This window comes from Bos taurus, chromosome 10 (genome assembly GCF_002263795.3).
Source record: "Bos taurus isolate L1 Dominette 01449 registration number 42190680 breed Hereford chromosome 10, ARS-UCD2.0, whole genome shotgun sequence".
Lineage (NCBI taxonomy): Eukaryota > Metazoa > Chordata > Mammalia > Artiodactyla > Bovidae > Bos > Bos taurus.
Window position 1 is genome coordinate 45,357,190 of NC_037337.1, and position 22,790 is coordinate 45,379,979.

The 22,790-nt window shown below is 46.9% G+C and overlaps 1 protein-coding gene across 2 annotated transcripts; it reads left to right on the plus strand.

Moving 5' to 3' along the window:
- Positions 1 to 9,329: 9,329 nt before the first annotated feature.
- OAZ2 (ornithine decarboxylase antizyme 2) lies at positions 9,330 to 22,441 on the plus strand. 2 transcript variants are annotated; one of them, NM_001172576.2, is given in 5 exon segments: positions 9,330 to 9,554; positions 18,294 to 18,451; positions 19,594 to 19,769; positions 20,618 to 20,703; positions 20,929 to 22,441. In NM_001172576.2, coding segments are annotated over 5 exon segments (570 nt in total). In that variant the 5' UTR covers positions 9,330 to 9,534; the 3' UTR covers positions 21,060 to 22,441.
- The last annotated feature ends 349 nt before the right edge of the window (positions 22,442 to 22,790 follow it).

The window sequence follows — 22,790 nt, forward strand, 5'->3', positions numbered from 1 at the left end:
ACCACCATAATTAAGATTTTATTTTCTTGTGATGAGAACTCTTTCTTAGCAACTTTCAAATATATGTACCACAGTATTGTTAATTATGGTCACAATTGCTGTTGTAACCTAAAAGTTTCTAATTGTGTTTTATTTGGGAACCTTACTAAGGACTATCGCCTCGGAGCCAATCTTTGAGGCAGCTCTGAGAAACCGTTCCCAAAGGCATAAGAAAGGAGCCAGGATATATAGGAGTTTTGCTGGAAAACAAAACCAAACCATATAGTTGAATGTCAAAAGATTACTGCTAATCACAAAAGAAATCACGTATCTCAAATTCATTATTTTAGCGCTTTTCCATGTATGAGAAGATGCAAGAGTCTGGGCTCATTGAAATCATTTCTTAGATATGCATCTCAACTGTCTAGGGCCAGTATCCTGTTTTTCTCATTCCTGAATTCCCTGCAGGGTGCACTGTCAGGGGGGTGGGTGTGTGTGTGTGTGTGTGTGTGTGTATTTTAAACAGTTGGATTATTTGAATCACCATATAAAAAGGGTCATTGATTATTGCGTTTGATGGATAAATCTCTTAAGTCAATTTTAATCTACAGATTTCTCCTTTTATTTTCTGATGAAAAAGTAGAAATTTCTGTCCTTTAGAAATTTCCAACATTTGGGATTTTGCTGATTGCATTTAACAGTCCTATGATGCCATTCGACAAGTTCCTTTGTCTCCTTTTACGGAACTGTAAACTGTAGTTAGATATAATCCAGTGCTCTTGCCGGGAGAATCCCAGGCTCCTGGACCGAGGAGCCTGGTGGGGTATAGTCCATGGGGTCACAAAGAGTTGGATGTGACTAAGCGACTCAGCACATAGTTAGATATAAAGGCTTGCTCTGATTCAGGTTCAAGTTTTTTTTTTTTTTTCAAAACTACTTCATAGGTGGTGATGCATCCTTTCATCAGGAGGCATATAACCTTCATTCATATGCTTCCTTTGTCATATTAAGAGCTATTGGTGATCATGATCGCATTCCTTCTCCTCGTTTCACTCAGTCGTTTCCAACGCTTTGTGACCCCATGGACTGCAGCCCGCCAGGATTCTCTGTCCATGGGACTCTCCGTCCATGGGATTCTCCAGGCAAGAATACTGGAATGGTTTGCCATTTCCTTCTCCACATGATCTCATTAAGGGTTTACAAAATGGTGATACTCTATTATTCCTTCTTCATTTTATCACCTAATTGTTTGTCTTGAAGCATGTTTGTAAAGAAAATCAGGTTGAATGCTTGTTTCTTAACAGTTTTCAGAATCGTCTTCCATCAATCATTTTGTTAACCTGAAATACAGTTCTGATAAGAAAGGCAAGTTAAATGCTTGACTTTATTCTCTCCCTTTACCAGTTTTCAGAAAATGAGTTGGTTCCTTTGAATTCTCTAGAGGTGGTCAATGATGGTCAAAGAAATTCCTATAATTTCTTTCTCACTTTCCTTTTGAGCATCAATTAGCATTCATGAATTTTATCATTATAAATTAGTTTTTATCAGATCTTCTCTGGAGAGATTTTTATATGGAGAGAAGTGGGACTGAATTTATATTTATGGAACATCTTGAGACCCTGGGCTAGGTGTTTCCACATACACTATATTTTTAATCTATCGTCTGTGCCACCTGGCATGTGGGATCTAAGTTCCCCAACTAGGGATTAAACCCATGTCCCCAGCATTGCAAGTGCAGAGTCTTAAGCAGTGGACCACCAGAGAAGTCCCCCCACATACTATTTTATTTAATCCCATGGCAGGCTTGGAGGGGAAGTGCCATGGCCCCTCTTTTTCACTGAGGAGGAGACAGGCCCTCAGTAGCCACCTGCCTTGTCCAAAATCATACGGCCAGGCAGTGGCCAAGCTCATATTTGTTGAAGCCACATGGCACATAGCTTTATTTTTTAAAATTTTATTGAAGTATAATTGATATACAGTGTTAATTTCTTCAGCCAAGTGTTTTTCATATTCTTTTCCATTGTGATTTATCACAGTATATTGAATACAGTTCCCTGTGCTATATAATAGGACCTTGTTGCTCATCCATCCTATATGTAATAGCCTGCATGTGCTAATCCCCAACTCCTACTCATTCCCTCTCCCTTGGCCCCACGAGTCTGCTCTCTACATTTGTGAGTCTGTTTCTATCTTGCAGATATGTTTATTTGTGTCGCATTTTAAATTCCACATATAAGTGATATCAACCACATGGCCTTCTTGAATGAGATCCTACAGACACGAAGGCCCACTGATCACCCGTCTAGCCTCCTTTTTGCCTCTTCTATTTTCTCCTTACTTACTTTTTTTCCTTTGAGTTTGTCACTCTCATACTTGCAAGAGCAATTCCTAGGGACTAGAATACTCTGCCCTGTAACCTAATTCATAGCTTTTGTTGTTGTTGTTAAATACATTTTTTGTTATATTTATATATATGTAATTACCTTATCACATGTATTTATACATGTATATAACCTTATCACAAGAATGCAAACTTACCACATTATATATATATATATATATATATATATATATATAAACTTTTATTTGAATATTTGCTGGAGATAATTGTAGACTCATATGGAGTTGTAAGAAATATTATGCACTTATACACTTTGTCCAATTCGTCCCAGTGGCAACATATTGCAAAACCTACCACATAATCAGAATATCAACATTCATGCAGTCTACCTATCTCATTCAGGTTATCCCAGTTTTTCCTGTCCCTATTTGCATGTGCTGGATGTTTGATTCTATACAGTTTGAGCCCCTGGGTAGGTTCATGTTTCCACCACCACTATCAGATGCTGAACAGTTCCATCACCACCGGGACCCACCAGTGTTGCCCTTGTGTAATCACACCCACTTCCTCCCGCCTTCCTCCACCCATCCCAAACCCCTAGCAACCACTAATCTGTTTTCTATTTCTAACGTTTTTGTCATTTCAAAAGGTTATATAAATGGAATAATACCATATGTGACCTTTTTGAAATTGGCCTAATTCCTAGGAGAGTCATCCAAGTTGTTTCATGTACCAATCAATAGTTCAGTCCTTTTTATTGCTGAATTATATTCCACAGTTTGGATGTACCAGTTTGTTTAACCATTCAGCTGCTGAAGGACATCTGAGCTGATTTGTTTTGGCTATTATGAATAAAGCTGCTAGGAACATACAGGTTTTTACGTGAACATAAGTTTTCGTTTCTCTGGGATAAATGCCCAGGAGTGCAATTTCTGGGTCACCCGACAGTTGCATGGCTAGTTTCCTAAGAAACTGCCAAACTGTTTTCTGGAATGGCTGTGTTGTTATTTTTTTAAGGATTGGAGAGTGTGTTTGTGTGTGGAAAGGTGAAATTAGATTGTTTGAGCCAGGTCTTTGAAAAGGGGAGAGAGGATGGTTTCCATAGCTCCTGTGGAGGGACTGGCTGGTATTTTGTAAGGGAGGGGGCACTAGAAGGGGATACAGTGGGTGGAGAAGCAGATAGCTTTGCAGGCTGTATTAGGAATGAGAGGGAGTTCTTTGCTTCTATTTCCTCAGTAACATAAGAGGTTAAGGAGATGTGTATACACACACATTTTTTTTGTTTGTTTTGGGTTTTTTCCCCCAAAACTTTAAATTTTTATTTTTGCATTGGGGTATAGATGATTAACAGAAGCAGAAGATATTAAGAAGAGATGGGAAGAATACACAGAAGAACTGCACAAAAAAGATCTTCACGACCCAGATAATCACGATGGTGTGATCACTGACCTAGAGCCAGACATCCTGGAATGTGAAGTCAAGTGGGCCTTAGAAAGCATCACTACGAACAAAGCTAGTGGAGGTGATAGAATTCCAGTTGAGCTATTCCAAATCCTGAAAGATGATGCTGTGAAAGTGCTGCATTCAATATGCCAGCAAATTTGGAAAACTCAGCAGTGGCCACAGGACTGGAAAAGATCAGTTTTCATTCCGATCCCAAAGAAAGGCAATGCCAAAGAATGCTCAAACTACCGCACAATTGCACTCATCTCACACGCTAGTAAAATAGTGCTCAAAATTCTCCAAGCCAGGCTTCAGCAATACGTGAACCGTGAACTTCCTGATGTTCAAAGCTGGTTTTAGAAAAGGCAGAGGAACCAGAGATCAAATTGCCAACATCTGCTGGATCATGGAAAAAGCAAGAGACTTCCAGAAAAACATCTATTTCTGCTTTATTGACTATGCCAAAGCCTTTGTGTGGATCACAATAAACTGTGGAAAACTCTGAAAGAGATGGGAATACCAGACCACCTGATCTGCCTCTTGAGAAATGTGTATGCAGGTCAGGAAGCAACAGTTAGAACTGGACATGGAACAACAGACTGGTTCCAAATAGGAAAAGGAGTACGTCAAGGCTGTATATTGTCACCCTGTTTATTTAACTTATATGCAGAGTACATCATGAGAAGCGCTGGACTGGAAGAAACACAAGTTGGAATCAAGATTGCCGGGAGAAATATCAGTAACCTCAGATATGCAGATGACACCACCCTTATGGCAGAAAGTGAAGAGGAACTCAAAAGCCTCTTGATGAAAGTGAAAGTGGAGAGTGAAAAAGTTGGCTTAAAGCTCAACATTCAGAAAACAAAGATCATGGCATCCCGTCCCATCACTTCATGGGAAATAGATGGGGAAACGGTGGAAACAGTGGAAACAGTGTCAGACTTTATTTTTCTGGGCTCCAAAATCACTGCAGATGGTGACTGCAGCCATGAAATTAAAAGATGCTTACTCCTTGGAAGGAAAGTTATGACCAACCTAGATAGCATACTCAAAAGCAGAGACATTACTTTGCCAACAAAGGTTTGTCTAGTCAAGGCTATGGTTTTTCCTGTGGTCATGTATGGATGTGAGAGTTGGACTGTGAAGAAGGCTGAGCGCCGAAGAATGGATGGTTTTGAACTGTGGTGTTGGAGAAGACTCTTGAGAGTCCCTTGGACTGCAAGGAGATCCAACCAGTCCATTCTGAAGGAGATCAGCCCTGGGATTTCTTTGGAAGGAATGATGCTAAAGCTGAAACTCCAGTACTTTGGCCACCTCATGCGAAGAGTTGACTCATTGGAAAAGACTCTGATGCTGGGAGGGATTGGGGGCAGGAGGAGAAGGGGACAACAGAGGATGAGATGGCTGGATGACATCACTGACTCGATGGATGTGAGTGTGAGTGAACTCCGGGAGTTGGTGATGGACAGGGAGGCCTGGTGTGCTGGGATTCATGGGGTCGCAAAGAGTCGGACACAACTGAGCGACTGATCTGATCTGATAGATGATTAACAGTGTTGTGATAGTTTCAGGTAAACAGTGAAGGGACTCTGCCATACAAATACATGTATCCTTTCTCCTCCAAACCCCTCTCACATCCAGGTTGGCACATAACATTGAGCAGAGTTCCATGTGCTATACTGTAGATCCCTGTTGGTTATCCATTTTAAATACAGCAATGTATATGTGACCCTCTTTTGGGTGTTTTTTTTTTTTTGGCTGCACTGCACACCATGTGGGATTCTAATTCTCTGACCAGGGATTGAACCCAGGTCCCCTGCATTTTAATCATGGAGTCTTGACCACTGGACCGCCAGGGAAGTCCCTTATGTATATATTTATACATATCCAATCATCCTATTGTACACCAAAGTCTAATACAAGGTTATATGTCCATTATAGCTCAATAAAACTGGGGGAAAAAAAAAGAGGTTAGGCCATCAGCTAAAATAAGAGGCGAAGAGGTTTTGTAGAGGGAGAATAGGTATACAATTCATCTTAGAGAATGGAAAAATTGGAGAAATGTAGTAGGAAGTCCCAGGCAGTATTGAGAGCTCGTTTGAGGTTTGGATTTGTGAAGTGAAAATAGTCTACCTGGCAGTGTGATTTTGCTCCAGCAAAAGCACTGGAAAGGCAAATGGTGGGTTGATCCAGAGTAAGAGTTTTGCTGCTGCTGCTGCTAAGTTGCTTTAGTCGTGTCCGACTGTGTGTGACCCAGTAGACGGCAGCCCAGCAGGCTCTTCTGTCCCTGGGATTCTCCAGGCAAGAACACTGGAGTGGGTTGCCATTTCCTTCTCAGAGGAGACAGGGTGAGAGAGGGTTTACAGTGAGGGATGATGGAAATTGAGCTAGAGAATGAGAAATGTGGCAACTGGGGCTCATGCTGCTGCTAAGTCGCTTCAGTTGTGTCTGGCTCTGTGTGACCCCATAGATGGCAGCCCACCAGGCCCCGCGGTCCCTGGGATTCTCCAGGCTAGAACACTGGAGTGGGTTGCCATTTCCTCCTCCAATGCATGAAAGTGAAAAGTGAAAAGTGAAAGTGAAGTCGCTCAGTTGTGTCTGACTCTTAGCAACCCCATGGACTGCAGCCTACCAGGCTCCTCCGTCCATGGGATTTTCCAGGCAAGAGTACTGGAATGGGGTGCCATTGAATAGCGAGAAATAAGTAAGGTCAAGGGATCCGAGCTCATGAATTGTTGAGGAAGGCTTAATTAAGGAAAAGGTTGTGGTCAGAGAGTCTACATATTGGAAGTGGTGTGGTTCTGGGTGAAAAAGTTGAGGGTGTGAGTGCAGGAGTGGGCAGCTGCTGTGGACTGTGGGAAATAGCTCTGGAGATGAGGAGGTCAAGGAAATGAGAGGAGGATGTTGGAGAGGCCATTCACAGCGATGTTGAGTTGTCCAAATATAACAAAATTGAGGGCAGAGAGGCAGTGAGCCAGGAACTAAATGAGGGGCATCGACCGACAAGTTGATTGATGATATCAACCAAAATGGTTATGTCCAGAGAGTGAAGCTTCCAAGGAACTGGGGTTTAGTAAGAAGGACAGGAAGTGCTGTAGGAGGGAGGGGTTTAAGAATGGCATTGGGGGTGAAAGAGAAACAGGCCTACCCTCTTCCTGACCCTGAGGTACACAAGACTGAGAAGAAAATAGCATTCCCCTGAGAGGGCTGCTAAAGAAGCAGGACAGAGCCAGGTTTCAGGTAAGGTGAAGAGGTGAAGGTAGCGTATCGTAAGGCAGGGGCTGGGAAATGTGATCTGGGGCAGAGAGAGGGGAGCGGATGTGAGGATGGGGTGATGATAGATGAATGCGATGGGGCTGGAATCTGTGATGATGGCTGCTGTAAATAGGGTTAGGGAAGGATGGGATACAGGGCTCTCTGGAACTTTGCGAGGATGGAAAATCTGCAAGATCAGTGCTGTAACAATGTGCCACATGTGGCTGTGAAGCACATGAAATGTGGCTACTGGGACTGAGGAACTGAATTTTTAACTCTGTTTCATTTTAATTAAGTTTAAATAGCCATGTGTGGCTAATGGCTGACATATCTGACAGTACAGATTAGAGGAAGGTGGCTCCCTGTTTTTTATGAGTTTTTTACTTGCTGTTCAGGCAGACATCAAGGTGGTCACTCCTTCAAGCGGCAAGTTGTGACAGATCCCTTCTCATTCCTTCACAACGTGAAAACAAAGCACAGGATAGGCAACTCTGGGTCCAAATTCTAACTCCACTACTTACTAGCTTTGAATTAGAGCAGAAAAATGAACTCGCCTGGATAGTTGGCAAAATCTCATTTCATGTGTAAAATGGGAGTGGGCAGCTGTTATAAAAATTAGCGCTTTAGTAGTATGATACTTGATAAATGGTGGCTATTATTGACATAGTGAGTTACTATCTGCTGGTTGGTCAAAAATAGTCCTTTAGGTCAAGGGGTTACTTATCCAGTGACGGGTTGGCAGAAGTAAACTACCCCAGCTTCTTTAGGGAGCAGGAGGATTGCCCGGGTCTCTGGGACTATGAGATGGGTAGGTCAGGGCTGGATTTAATTGTTCGGTTCTGTTGTGCACTAAGAACATACCTGGCTTGAACGTAGAAAAGCAGGTAGGCATAATCATGGGGACGAGGTAGAGGATCTAAAATGAGCTGAGTATGGGACCCTGAGGGACTAGTTGTGCTTAATATCTAGTGATAATCTGGGCAGTTCTGGTTTACCACTTCAGTTTTTGCTGTAAAAACCTTAGTTCATCTTCCATCACTTCCATCCCTGAATTCCCATCATCTAAAAACCATAAGCATGTTTTTGTGAAGAAGAGTTATAGTGTCCTAAATGGCTCTAAGGTGGAACATTTGTGACTTGAGGCTACTGTCAACTGGGGGTCATAGTAACCTTTGATCTGGAGTGATTGTGATCACCCTTTCTTTGAAGACGTCTCTAATTCCCTAGTAACTTTCTCTGTGGCCTCCCTCAGACTGAGCACTTACCTCATATTATGATGGCCTGCCTATGTCCCTCTGATCAGATTGTGACATCCAAGGCAGAAACTTTGCCTAGTTGATCATTGAGTATTCTTGGACTCCAGCACATGCCAGGAACATAGAGTAAGTAGCTGCTCAGTAATTTATCAGTTGAATAAATGAATGAACGGGATTTGAGGTGATAGCTGCCCATTGTGATCTGAGATAATGTGACCGCTCTTGTTTGTAGTCTGGGTTGACAGAGTCAGAGTCAGAAGCTCTGATGACTACTGAAGTGTCTGTGATTGTGGCCCGCAGTCACTGTGATCTGAGGGTTCTGTGCACCGGTGACTGTAACCTGTTGGCACTGATCTGGGATAAGGTTCAGCAGGGACAGTGACTGTTAACTAGTAACCTTGCATGATTGTGATGCGAAGCTTTTCTAAACAAGTCAGCGTTGGTTCCTTCCACTACTGCTGTCAGGTGACTGCGATCCTGACCCAAGGCCATTAAACTTCAGATGACCTCAGTCAATGTTAAGCTTTGACCGTTGCCCTTGAGACCTGTCTGTAAGGTGCGGAGATTCTTGATCTCAGGTGATAGCTGAGGTTATTGATCTGCGTATGAACTGAGATAACGGATTTGTGGGCTTGGGCTTAGTCTTAAATGGCACTAATACATGTGTAGTACTCCTAGATTTACGATTTCGGTTAATAAAATATCCTCCTGGGGCCTACAAATGACACAGCCCAGCCCAGCCCCATGCAAACAAGGGCTAGAGACCAGGACCAATGCTCGGGAAACGCCGCTTGAAACTCAACATTTCGCTCCGGGCTCTAGACCACCACCACCGCCACGACTCCGCCAGGTCCAGCACCAACCCCGCAAGCTGCTTTCCGTCTGGACGCTCCCCCCGGCTTGGCCCCCTCCGCTACCGGGTCCCGCCCCTACCGACCCCTGGTGCGCCTGCGTGGAGGCGGGGCGGTGCTTTGCCCTTTGTTGTGGGCCCCAGTTTCCCAGGACACCGCGCGGCGCTGGGGTGGGGCTATGCAGATGAGGCACTCGGGGGCGGGGCGGTTGCGGCGGCGTCGGCGGCGGCCGGGGAGGGTCAGTTGGAGGCAGGCGCTCGCTGAGGCAGGAGGAGGGCTCTGGGCCCGCGGCCTGACAGGGACTTAGCCCGCAGAGATCGGCCCCGCGCGCGCGACCCCACACCCACCCACTCATCCACCTACCCACTCCCTGCGCCGCCTCCTCCCACCCTGAGCAGAGCCGCCGAGGATGATAAACACCCAGGACAGGTAACGGCCCGGTCCAGGCTCCCCGCCCCCATCCTCCCCTCGTCTGCTCCAGAGGGCCTCCTCCCCAACAACCCAGCCGGTTTTCGTCCCTTCTACAAGGCCCCAGCCGGCCCCCACTGGGTCCTTTCCCTACTTCAGCTACCCAGTCCGAGCCGCAGCCCCGCAACTGGGCCTTCTTCCGTCCTTCAGTCTCCCTCCCTCCAGCCCAGCCCATCCCCCTCATCGCGGCGTAAAGCCCCCACGGACCGGGACCCAATCTTTCAGTCCTGTCCATATTTGCCTTCAGCCCCGCCGAACGGCGGCCCATTTCCCAAATTGTTTCCATCTTCCCCTTTGAATCCCTTCCCTTATTTCAACTGCACCTTCCCACCAGATGCTGCTTTTATCGCTGCTCCTCCCCCCGCCCCCCTCCCCCTGGCCCCGGTCTGGCTCCGTCCGTCCTTCAGTTCTCAACTGGACCCATTATCCCCACCTGTCACCCTCACCACCCGCCCCCCCGCCAACCACCCCCCCCCCCCCACCCCAGGCCTAATAGTCTTTACAGTGATGCTTGGCCCTCCCCTTGGTCCCTCACTCCAGCTTCATCTTTTCTCTCCCGTCCTCCTTAGACACCCCTTTCCCCAATTAGGCCCCTTTCCCCCTGTCTCACAACATCATCTTTTTTTATTTCTCACTTTGGGCTTGACTCCTGTCCGCCATCCTGTTCCCCTAATGCCGTTCCCCCTAACACTCTGCTAAACACTCCTACCCCTTAAACACTTTCTCTCATGACTGCTCTTAATCCTCCCATCCCAACTGAACCCCATTTCTAGAATATTAGATCACAGAACTCAGCCCATTCAGCTTCTGTTGAAGACCTGCCCTCTTTACCTGTACCTCCAGTACTTTCAAATTAGTCCTCATACTCTGTTCACTGGGCCTTTGCAAGTTTTCTCCCTCAAAACCTAACCCCAGCTTTCCCCCAGTCATTGTAGAGAAAGGCTGCACATCTTTCTGACACTGAGCACCAGTAGTTTTCTAAAGTTGCTTCATATGTACCTCCCCCTGGGACACTCGGCAGAGTTCATTATTCAGTTTTCCTTTCTCTACTTCTCTTTTTCTCCAAAGCAGCCCTCGTCATGCATCTCTCCTTCCAGCATACCCCATATTTCTCCCCCAAACTCTTCTGTGAAATTGTTTCCTAATTCCCCATGATTTTTAACCCCAGCTGCTTATACATCAAGATGGCTTTTATATTTACAAACTGTGTTCTAATTCTCTTCCTCATTGTTTCCCAAGACTTGTTGCTGCCCCCTCCAGAAAGAGCTTGAAGCTCATTAGTTCCCCACACCAGGCCCTTTGTCTCCAGATTTGGCCTTCTGGCTTCTGCCTCTCTCTTGAGCCTCATTGTTTTGCAAGCGGACTCATTCCCTGCAGATCATCCTTAAGTTGTGCCATGGTCTGTCTAGAAATGGATTTTAGTTCCTCTTAAAAACGTAGCCCTCCCTATTGCTTTTCTTCACACAGAGCTCTTAACTACCACTCAAGGTTTCTCTCACACTTCGGTTCCCTTCTCACCAAAAGTGGTCTCTAACTTGGTATTTCCCATTCCTTTAGCAGCCCCATCCTTAAATATTCCATCTGAGTTTTCAGCTTTTTTCTTTTTTTTTTTGCATCTCGGTGTTTCTCAACCCTAGGTGTACATGTGAAAAATCAATCCCTTGGCCCCCACCCTTCAAAGAGCTTGTGTAATTAGCCTAGGGTGGGGCCTGGTATTAGCATATATTTGAAGCTCTCTAATGGGCACCCAGGGTTGAGAAACACTGCCTCCTGTCCCCTCCCCTGAGAAGACCCTTCCCATCATATTCCTTAAGTGGGTTCCTTTCTCCGAGGAAAAGGGTATTGTCATCTTCAGGGATTTCTTAGTCCTTCTCTCCCAGGAACTCTCCAGAACTATTCCAAGATTTCTCCAGAGATATGCAAGATATCTGCAGCAGCCTCTTAAATTCTACCTTGTTACTCAGTTCTCAGCCATTAGCCACTTTCTTCTAATTCTTAGACTCTTAACTAGCTCCCACATCCTTGTTCCCTACATCCAGAAAGAAAGTTCACTCATTTCCTGGTTTGTAATGGTCCTGTTTGATCCAGTACCCCGATCTCTCAAGCCCTCTTTACCTACAGCCCCATTCTGGTGCTGTTTCCCTTTTCCAAGACTCTCGATGTCCATCTTCCTCTGCAGTCCCTTATTTCGTTTTCTCTAAACCAGTCCTCTGGAGCTGAGGAGGTGGAGATGGATATGTACTTGGGTGGTGCTGGATGCAAAAGATGTTGCTTGTGGTAAGGAAGGCTGTGTATGCTGAGGATAGAACCCAGGTATGAGAGGGCATGATGAAGTGCAGGGGCGGAGGGAAGCTAAGGAACCTGCCAGAAATCCCAGGGCTTTGTGAGATGGGTTTTTCTTTTCTAGTCTTAGGTTCTTGTCTCTGCAGTGGGATTTGGAAAGTGGTGGTGCGGTCTCAGCAGGCCTTCTCTAGAGTCCTCCAGACTGAACTGGTCTAGGTGCCAAGTCATTTGCAGCCTGAGCCCTGAGAGTTGAGCACTTGGGACCAGTTTATAAGGGTCTTTGCCCACTGTGAGTTCCAGTCCTGGCTTTGCCAATGTGCTTACATGTTACAAAAAGAGAGGGTTGGGTTCATTTAACTTTGAAGATTTCTTCCAAACTCCTAAGTGGCAAAACAGGCTTGCTTGTCTCCAGAGAACCCTTGCTTAGTGTGTTGGTAATTTGAGGGGCTTGGCTGTGTGAGAGGCAGGTGGAGGGAGGAGCCAGCTGGCCTGCGAGGCCTGGGCAGGAGCAGGGCCTTGGATCAGGCTCCTCCACTTTGGCCTGGGGGTGGGGTGGTGTGTGCAGGGTGTCTGGTTTCTTTGAGTTATGGCAGTCCTGTTTCTATAGCATGTTTCTGAGCCTCCTCTGGCCTGCGCCTAACTTTCTAAAAGGAATCCTGGTAGAGCTCTAACTAAGGATTTGGATTAAGATCCGGATGTTCTTCCCAGTCAGTGTGTTGATGTTTTCTGTCCACAGAAGGGCGAGCAATGGTTGAGCGCCCATTGGGTGGGGGATGGGCTTTGGAGCTTCGCTGGCTTCAGTCAAATACTCAAGAGGTGGAGGCTTGGTTTCCTGGAAGAAACGGTCACAGAGGAGCCTGCAGTATGTTTTGAAAACAAGGCTCTTCCTTTCCAGTTTTGTTCTGATCAGTACCTCCAAAATATCACAATTCCTAATGGTGGGGGAGGGAAGAAGACACTAGTACAAGAACTTTTATTATGGTTTTTGAGCAACAGGTAATCCAGGTAAATCAAGCTTCATGGATCTTTCTCTCCCTGGATTGTGGGGGCAGGAAGTGTCTGTCTAGGGCTTGCTTAGTACCTTTCGACAGTACAGTGTGTGGAGAAGAGCTTGCCCTGGCTTCATAGCCTTATAATCAGTCTGTGTCTGATGGGCTTTGAGGAGCAGCTTTTGGTTCCACAGGTGGTTTTTCGGGGTGGTGGTGCAGCCAGGGTACAAGGGCACATCCTAGTGACTGAGCATCTTCACTGAATGGTTCCCTGAGTAATGGGATTTCTGTCTCTCCCACCAAGAATTTAGTTTTGATTATTCCTTATTTATTGGCACTGTGACTTGTTGGGTGTGGAGTGGTAGGGAGAGCAAGTTTTCCTTTGATGTGCCTTCAAGGTCATCCCCACAGAGAGAGAGACACACACACTCCTAGCATAGTCAGGAATCCCCCCAAATTGGAGGTATGCTTTAGAAAGCTGTGTGGACTAATAATAGTAATTCCTCACATTGCCAAGAAATCCAAATTTAGCCTCAGAGCAACTCAGAAATATAAAAAATGGGGACTGAAGTATGCGGTAGAGGAATGTTATATATGTGTATTTCTAGAAAAAAAAAGTAATTCATCCCTTTTTGAAACAGTACACAGTGTTGATTCAAGTTGATACCATGATTTAGAAGGCTATGAAGCCTAATTGAAATCTATAGACCAGAAATGGCCACGTAGGTTAGCAAGAATTTTGTTACTTGAAGTGAACAAAATAGGTTGTTTCTGGTTAGCAGCAGCAGAGTAAAATGCTTTGTATAAAATAAGCCTCAAGAAAATGCCCCAGGCCTTTGATAGTGTACAAACAATGAAGTAATTCTATCCTGGGAAGAGAGGCTGGAACTGGGTGATGAGCTTACTATACAAACTAAATTGATGTATCTGAAATGCAAAATTAAGATCCTGTTTGGAAGCATGGTCACCTAGCCATCTCCCCTCCTCAGGCAGCATACGTAGTTTTGCCTGCCTTTGGCGGAAAGTCCAGCAGTATCAGCTGTGTAACGCGATAAGTAAATCTCAGAGACATAGATATTCTAACTGCCACCATAAGTGTGTTTCTTGTGGAAAATCAACCAGAACCCAGTGTTGCTTTCAGTCTGTGATTCAGAGTGGTGATGTCATTTTCTTTATAATCGTGCTTAGCAAGTAGACTCCCTTTGGCACACATAACAGCCCTAGTGAGATGACTTATGCCTGGCATCTGACCAGGCCCCTTTCTCATATGGGAAAGGAATTGGCAGCTGGAAATCAGCTTCTGTGCTCACATTAGACTGAAGGTGGCCATTCTCCTCCCACCTTCCTTCCTATTTCTCTTTAACTCAGTGCGATGGCAACCCTGAATTGGTCTCTCTTTGCTGCATAGGGATTAGTCATCAGAGACCATCTCAGAGTAAAAGCAGCCTGTGTGAAGGGTAGTCAGGGCCCCCTAGAGAGAGAGTTCTGTGAGGCAGGGCTGAGACAGGAATGGGTCAGAAGAGGCTGAAAGAGGGGATTGAATGCAGAATGCTTGGGAATGTGGTTTTTTATGTCTTTTTGATTGATACCACAAAGTCTGTAGTACCAAGGCCATCTGACCCTCTATCAGGGAATGGAAATCAGAGAGGGTATAGACCTGATAAGCTTAGGCCACTGATTAAAGTGAAACATGATGGAAAGTATATCAAGGAGAATGTGAATTCAAGTATTTGTTGAATGTAGCTGAATAGAAACTAGCCATAGAATTACTTTTATATAAATCTCTACTCTGTGTAGCAGACTGTGCTCTCTTTGAGCAAACTAAATGGGAAAATCAAAACTGACATAACATCAACGGGAAGTGATTCTTTAGCAGGAAATCTTTTTATTTTCTGAAGAGATTTTAGGTTACTTCCTTTAAATAGTAAGCATCCTAGAGATTTAAAAATAGGATTTGAATTATAAAAAGTCAGTTTACTAGCAGCGTTCCCCAGGAATACATCTAGCATACGCTGCCTGTCTGTAGCTGGCGTATGAAATTATAACCTGCTGAGGACATTTTGGACAGCAGTTTCACAGAATGCTTTAAATTAGAGGCAGCAGGATGTGATAAGTCGGTAGCATTCATATGTATCCTGAGGAGTGTTTCCAAGGACATGTCTGATAACAACTGAGAAAATAAAAGCACCAACAGATTGGCTTGGCTCTAATCTCCCATCTCTCTTCCGAATTGACTTGAATACCTGACACCTTCATTTCCAGTGTGGTCTTTTTTTTCTTCTCCAAAAGCAGGACCAGCCCAGCTGGATGTTTGAGTTCCAGTCTGACACATTTGATTCTCCTTAATCAGTCTGATCTTTTCAGCCTCTAGACTGAGCTTCTTAAATCATCCTTCGGTGGTAGAGATTAAACCATGTCTGCCCCCAAGTGGAGTAAGCAGGATATGGGGAAGGAAAGGAGAAAGCTGGGCATTGGCGCCAGTAGAAACAAGACTAAACTGAATGTGAAACCTCACCTGATTTGGATCTGTGACAGGGAGACTTGGGTTTAAAAGCCACTTTCTTTTGTGCTTAAGTTCCTCCAGGATTCACATTCCTGTTAAGGTTGGTGGCATATTTTGCCACAATATTTTGAACCCTAAAGCTGATATGAGAAGGCCGTTGCTGGGCAATTTTATACCCCTTAATTATTTTAGCCACAACATATGTACCCATATCCTTTCCCTTTTCATGTCAGGTTGTTTTTTTTTTTTTTTTTTTTTTTTGAGAGAGAGAGCAGTTTGGCATTTACACAGCAAGTAACTAAAAACAGATCTAATATGATGGGCGATTAACGTAACAATTGTGAACTGCTAGCTACTAAGCTTATCCCAAACCCCAGCTGTTTCTTGTAGGGAACTGGAGCTGGATCTCAGGGTGGGGACCTGAAACACCCTTCCACCCCCAACTCGCACGCAGGCACACATACACAGTTGCTTTCTGTGCAGACTTTGTTGGGGAGGAAAGTTCCCAGAATCCTTGTGTGAATGGGAAAGTAAATGATTTGTTACCATGGAATAGACGTCTTGCATTTTATTTGAAGGAGGAGTGAGATCATGACATCAGCTCATAGATGTTATATGACTACGAGCTCATAGATGAGTGCTGGATGCGGGGCAGGCCCTAGGGTTTATTTCTAGGAAGACAGAGGGGCTTCTGGATCTAAAAAAGAGAAAACCCATCTTATTCTTTTCAGTGGGTTGGCCCCATCACTTCTGCTATTTGCAAGTGAAAATTGTTCAGAAAAAAGGTGGTGGTTGGAATGCAGGCCGAGGTTGAAAGAAGCTCTCCCATTTAGAGAGCACTGAGGGATAATTGTTCTGGAAGTGAGCTAGCACCAGAATTTTAGAACTGGTAGGGCCTTGGCGATCTGGTTACTTTGTGAACCCCTGCAGTTATCCTGATATACAAGTCTACATCTCAGCTATCTACCCTCAGTCCCTGGCTAGCCCTACTGACCGGAACAAGCGAGTCAGCTTTCTCCAGTGGCCCAGCCGACCTGGTGCTCCTGCAGGAACCTCCACTGAGGCCTGAAGGTGGTTCCCAGGGAATGGGGAGGGACCCATTGCATGAGGGGTGGGTGTGTGCCTTTGCTTGGGGAAACTCCCACCTTTGTTTTCTTTTCTTCTGGCCTGGACACTCTCTTTTTCTATCCCTTAACACACTGAAAGGTGAGGATTTTAACAACTTATTGTCCCTAGGAGAAAACAGGCCCTGATCTTGAAAACAGCACAGTCCTCTGTCATGCCCCTTCTGCTAGTAGCTGTTGGTTGAGGCCTCCTGAGGGAGATGAGGATGTCCTGAGGCTCTCCAGAGGAGGCACGAGGTGGTCATGTGGTTGATCCCCAAGTGTTGATGCTCCTCTGGGCCCACTTCATCTCCCAGCAAAATTTCCAAGTGTAATTTCAGGCCCCTGGCTGAAATCCTTGAGAGAACAGAGGAGCCGAGCTACAGCGGTGATGCTTTGGGTCTTCCTGGCTCAGCTGGAATGCCTATATAGGCCTCTTAGTACTGAGGGTCTCAGGGGACTGTGTCTGTGGTTATTGTTCCATGTTAGGTACGAGTTTTAGTTGTCACTCTGAGCCTAAGCAAAGAATCCAGATGACGCTGTGCCATCAAAAGCAAAGAATGGTGCCTCATTATTTTACAAAGGGTTTTCAGGGAACAAAGTCCATGGTTTATGGTATATGCTGATTTCTGTGGTTTAAAATATTCGCCCTATGGCTGATTCAAGCTACCAACACGCTGTCACTAAACACAACTTTGGTTGGGAAGAGATGTGCACAGTGGATGATCTGGCCCCAGCACCCCGCTGCCGCACCCTCCCCTATATGTTACGGCTGCCTTCGGCCGCTATGCCAGGGCCAGGCCTGTTGCTGAGTCATGGTGTTACATGTACAGACAGTGTTCCTCTTTGCTTGCTTCACTTGCCCTTCGCCTGTGGAGTGAGCCATATCTCAGCCGAAAGAGCCAGTAAATTGGATTCAAAGGAGGCAGTTGAGTAGCTCTGGAGCTCTGTTGGGTCCACCTGAAAATCGTGGTAGCCAGGAAGGGCACATACCTGAAGGCGACGGGGCTTCTTTCGGAGCCATTCACCCTCTGAGGCCCAGCTGATGATTGGCTTCCTTACCCAGGTCCCAGCATGTATATAATTCCTCACAGCGACTCCCACGCTGGCAATATACATTCACTTGAGTGTCCCTTCTGACCACGCTGGTATTACCTGAACTGCCATGCATGCCGAGGTCAGATTCCAGCAAAGAAGGGCAACTCTGCTTTTGGTGGTACGCTGGGGACTAACTCAGATACCATAACAACTCTGTACTGTGGTGCATCTCCTCTCCAGGAGCCAGATCCCGGGATTTGATTCAGTTCTTAACCCTAGAGGGATTTGGGTGATTTCTTGTTTAGTTCCATTATTCAGGTTGGGGACGCCATCATTGGAGACGTGGCCTTGGGAGTTCCTCAGGGACAATGGTGCTAGCCCCTGTGACTTTCTACGCCCCATATGCCTCTCCACCCTGAGGCGATTGTGGAGGCTTTGTGATTCTGTCACACAGGTTGTTGAGACACTTGGGGTGAGGAGATGGGCTGCTGGGGGTCTGGGGCTCTCTGCCTAGCAGGCGAGCCAGCATCTGGTTCCTCCTAAGGGTCTGCCTGTGTCATGGAGATTTGTTTGATGTTTGACGGGGGCTCCTTTGGCCTGACCCTGAGCCCTCCGAGCCTCTCTGTGCCTCTGTAGGACGGTGGGTTTGCCTTGAAGGAGGAGTTCTGAGAGCTGTAGCGGGAAGGACTGGGGCAGTTGCGGGAGAACCAGGGCAGGGGTGGGTGAATGCTGAGTTAAATCTTCAGGACTTTGATTACTGTCTCACTGTCTTTATCTCTTGCAGTAGTATTTTGCCTTTGAGTAACTGTCCCCAGCTCCAGTGCTGCAGGCACATTGTTCCGGGGCCTCTGTGGTGCTCCTGATGCCCCTCACCCACTGTCGAAGATCCCCGGTGGGCGAGGGGGCGGCAGGGATCCTTCTCTCTCAGCTCTAATATATAAGGTAAGGGGACTGTGGGATGGAAGGCTTGGAGCAGTGTCCTCCTCAGACACTGCCGAGTGGCTGCTTAAGGGCAGCGATGGTTTTCTTTCGTCTTCTGAGTCTTAGGCCAGTAGTGGAACTGGGGAAGACTTTGAACTGAGGCTGCTGGGAAGCTTTTGGGGAGTACCAAGCGGACGCCCTGTCTTCTCAGCCTAGGTCAGCAAGTGCTGGCTCTGGGTCCTGAGTGAGGGGGCACAGCTAGGGGGAGGGGGGCTGGTGAGTGGAGGAATGCACATGCTCTTGCTAGTGCAGTTCTTCATTTCCTCCTGAGAAATGCCAAGAGCCAGGAGGGCTTTTCCCTTTGTCTATACCAAGGGTATGGGGTACCACATGTTGCAGGGTGGGGGGTGGTAATGAGAGGGTCACCCTGGCAGCTCAGGGCACAGCCCAGTAGCTGTTGAGAACCCTGGGAGTCTGTTCTGAGATTGGTCTGGGCTGGGACATTTGCTGTCTTTTAATCTGTGAGCCCAGAGGTTGGTTTAGCATCTCCCTGGGACTGGCATTGAGGGGTGGCAGGGCAGCTGAGTCCTGGGCTCTTGAGACAGTGGCAGGGGTGACAACATGGACTCTGCAGTCACCCAGAGCCAGCTTGGGTTGACCTGTGCCCCAGCTGAGCCTCAGGAACATCCTCATTTGTTTCTGATGATTCTGTTTCAGAGGGAAGGGAAATAACACAATATTGGGGGGACAAGCATGGCTTTCAGTTGGGGAGACCCCATTTGAATCTCAGCTCTGCCGTTTACTCACTGTGGAGTCTTGAGTCAGGTACTTAATTTTACTGGGCCCCTGGTGTCTTAGGTTTAAAGTGGGGATGCTGATGCCTACCTCAAGTGCTTGTTGTAGTGATGGAAAAATGGGAAAGTACCTTGTACAGTACTTGACAGTGGGCTCTTGGTAAATATCCCCTTCCAGTCATGCTGGCATTTAGCCACCCAGTGAGGGATCCTCCCTTTAGGCAGCATGTTGCTCTGATGTTCCAGTGTGCCCTGTCACATGCTACCCTGAGGTTGGCCCAGGAGGGCTCCAGCACCACCTAGGTTGGGGAGCCTTTTATGTGGCCAGAAGCAGTAGTGACCTGGTCCTCTGACCTGATCTCCTCCCAGGACGAGAAGCTCACTGTGACCCAGGACCTCCCTGTGAATGATGGAAAGCCTCACATCGTCCACTTCCAGTATGAGGTCACCGAGGTGAAGGTCTCTTCCTGGGATGCAGTCCTGTCCAGCCAGAGCCTGTTTGTAGAAATTCCAGATGGATTATTAGCTGATGGGAGCAAAGAAGGGTAAGGAGCAAGTGCTGGGCAAGGGCTGGAAGCCCGCTCCAGAGAAGGGCATGTGCTTCCTGGGGGCAGCAGATGGCCAGCCTTCTCCCCTAGCTCTCAGCTGCCCAAGTATGTACCATTTTTTTAAAGGTTAGTTTTAGCCAGTAAAATGGGCCTGTGATAATGAAATCAGATCATTACCACATTAACCAAATTCTAGTCATATAACGGTGTGGTTTAAACGGCCAGAAGCTCAAAGAAGCAGTGCAATTTCATTGGATTGGGCAAGGCCCTCCAAGCAGCAGTCCTGAGGATGGTGTTCTCGAGAGTGGCTCCAGCCTCTTGAAGTCCTTTTAGGTGGTGGTAGGGCCCAGAGTTCCTCTCTGCAGCAGGTGGTCACCATCAGACTTGGCAACTTTGGAGGGCCCTGAGAAACTGGGTTCTCTTCCTAGGCCCCATACTTTCTTGTAAATTGCATTAAGTTGGAGAAGGAAATGGCAACCCACTCCAGTGTTCTTGCCTGGAGAATCCCAGGGACGGGGGAGCCTGGTAGGCTGCAGTCTATGGGGTCGCACAGAGTCGGACACAACTGAAGTGACTTAGCAGTAGCAGTATTAACTTCAGATGAAGAACCTTTACTCCTGGAAGAGAGAATTCTGTAACAGTTTTCTTAAGTGATTGTGGTTTATTTATTTTTTTTTTTGAACTCAGGGCTCCTGAGGTCTTGAAATAGGAAGTTCTCCTTGAAGCTTCCCTATTTACAGTGCTGACTGTAAGCCTCAGAAAAGCCTTGGGAGCAGGGGGTATCGAGGGACGGGGTGAAGTCCACAGGTGGCAGTGGGCTTGAGTGGTTTCTTTGCTTCCTGCAGATTGTTAGCACTGCTAGAGTTTGCTGAAGAGAAGATGAAAGTGAACTACGTCTTCATCTGCTTCAGGAAGGGCCGGGAAGACAGAGGTGAGGGGCTGAGCAGCTTGAGACCAGGCTGAGGAGAGGAAAGGGGGGCTCCTACTGAGGGTGGGGCTCCCGAGTTTGACATATAAATCCTAGGAAATCATGGGATTGGTTGTGTCCAAATTTAGGAAAGGCCAGTGCATTTATTTCGTCTTTGTTTTGGGTTTTCCCTTGATTTAGCCTAACTTTGTTTCTTATCAGAATCTTTTTTTACACCTCTTTCTGCAGCTCCACTCCTGAAGACCTTCAGCTTCTTGGGCTTTGAGATTGTGCGTCCAGGCCATCCCTGTGTCCCCTCTCGACCAGATGTGATGTTCATGGTTTACCCCCTGGACCAGAACTTGTCCGATGAGGACTAATGGTCAAAGAGGATGCTTTGCCCAAGAGCCACAGTGGGGGAAGCAGGGAAGTTAGGCAGCCCTGAGACAGAGGAGGGGGCTTCTTGCTGTCCAGGGAAGGACGCTGAGGGGCTCGGGGTGAGGGTTGCCTATTGTGTTCTCGGAGTTGACTTGTTGAAATTGTTTTCCATAAAGAACAGTATAAACATATTATTCACATGTAATCACCAATAGTAAATGAAGATGTTTATGAACTGGCATTAGAAGCTTTTTAAACTGCGCTGTGTGATGTGCTCTATCTAGCCTAGGGGAGGACATTGCCTAGAGGGGAGGGACTGTCTGCGTCCAGGGGCCAGGCCTGGAGGGCTGGGGACAGCACTGTCGGGCTCAGGTTACCCTGCTGTTGGGCTTTCTTTTTTGGTTTTTAAGACTTGTGTATTTTCTTTCCTTGCTTCCTGTCACCCAGGGGACTCTGGAGTATAGGCTTTTCAGCCCCTGGGCAGTGTCCTTCTATTGTTTTTTGACACTCCACCTGGGCTTCTCTCTGTGCATTTGTATCTGGCCTGGAGAAAGCAGGTCTGACCCCTCCTTTACAGTTTAGTGTTATTCTGGCATTTGGTTAAGCTGGCTTAATCTGTTTGTTATCAGTGCATTTAAAATAGGGGCATTGAAGTTACTCCTACCACCAGGGCTTTATTTTGGGGGTGCCTGGGTCTTAAAAAAACACTAGCCAAACTCCAATTCTCAGATTATGGCCAGGAGTTCTTGCTCTGGGCTGCAGGCCTAGGCCCCAAGGTGTCTCCTTCCTAGGGTCACAAACAGCAGAGAGGAAGAGGAATAGCGACTCAGGGCCTGGGGGTTGTGGGGGAACTTGCTGTTAGGGACTGGATGTCTCTGCCTGGCTGAGTCTAGTGCTAACTGCCCCCACTCCCTAACAGGCTCTGAGTAGTGCCTGAAACCTGTTCTACGGGGCTGTCGTGGGACTGAGCGTGTGGAAGTGGCCTGCCCTTTTCTGTTTTCACTGAACAGCTCATTCTAAGGAGGAAGGAAGGGGGAGAGATCTAGATTGGGTGAGGGGGGCGGGGGTGTCAGGGAGGCAAGTGTGTTGTGTTAGTGTCAATAAACTGATTTAAAGTTGTGGTTGGTCTGTCCTTTACTCCTCAACCAGGGCCGGCTTCCTTCTACTGTTGTCTTTTGAGTCTAGAGCCCAGCAGGGCTGTGATACACACTTCTCAGGAAGAAAGCCGCCTTGCATCAGGACAAACGGCTGAGGTCTCTGGGGCCACATTACAACGCGAAGCAAGGGGTTGCTAGGAGTCTGGGACAGAATGCTGGAGCCCCCTTGAGACAGGTATGTACACAGAGCTTCATCCAGAATACAGGCTAGACATACCAGCACCCGACTTCTTTTTATCTAGAAGGCCAGGTCCTGAAACTGGGTTCTGGCTTTCACACACAGCTGCCTGACATTCCCGTTCCTGGGGGCGTCTGAAGGAAGCGGAACTCACCTTCCCTAGGAAGACAGTGCTCTCCTGGAGCCCAGGGCCCCAAGGCATGGCTGCCCTTCCCCTGTACCGCTGGCCTGCTGAGCCACCTCTCAGTGGCGCTGGAGGGGGACAGTCCTCCTCACCTGTGTGGCCTTAGTCTCTCAAGGCTTTACTAGTGTTTTTTTTCCTTTTGCTTGTTTTCCCAAAGGAAGTACTAGGCATGTTCTTCCACCTCCTACGACGTTAGAACTGTTTACTTACTGTG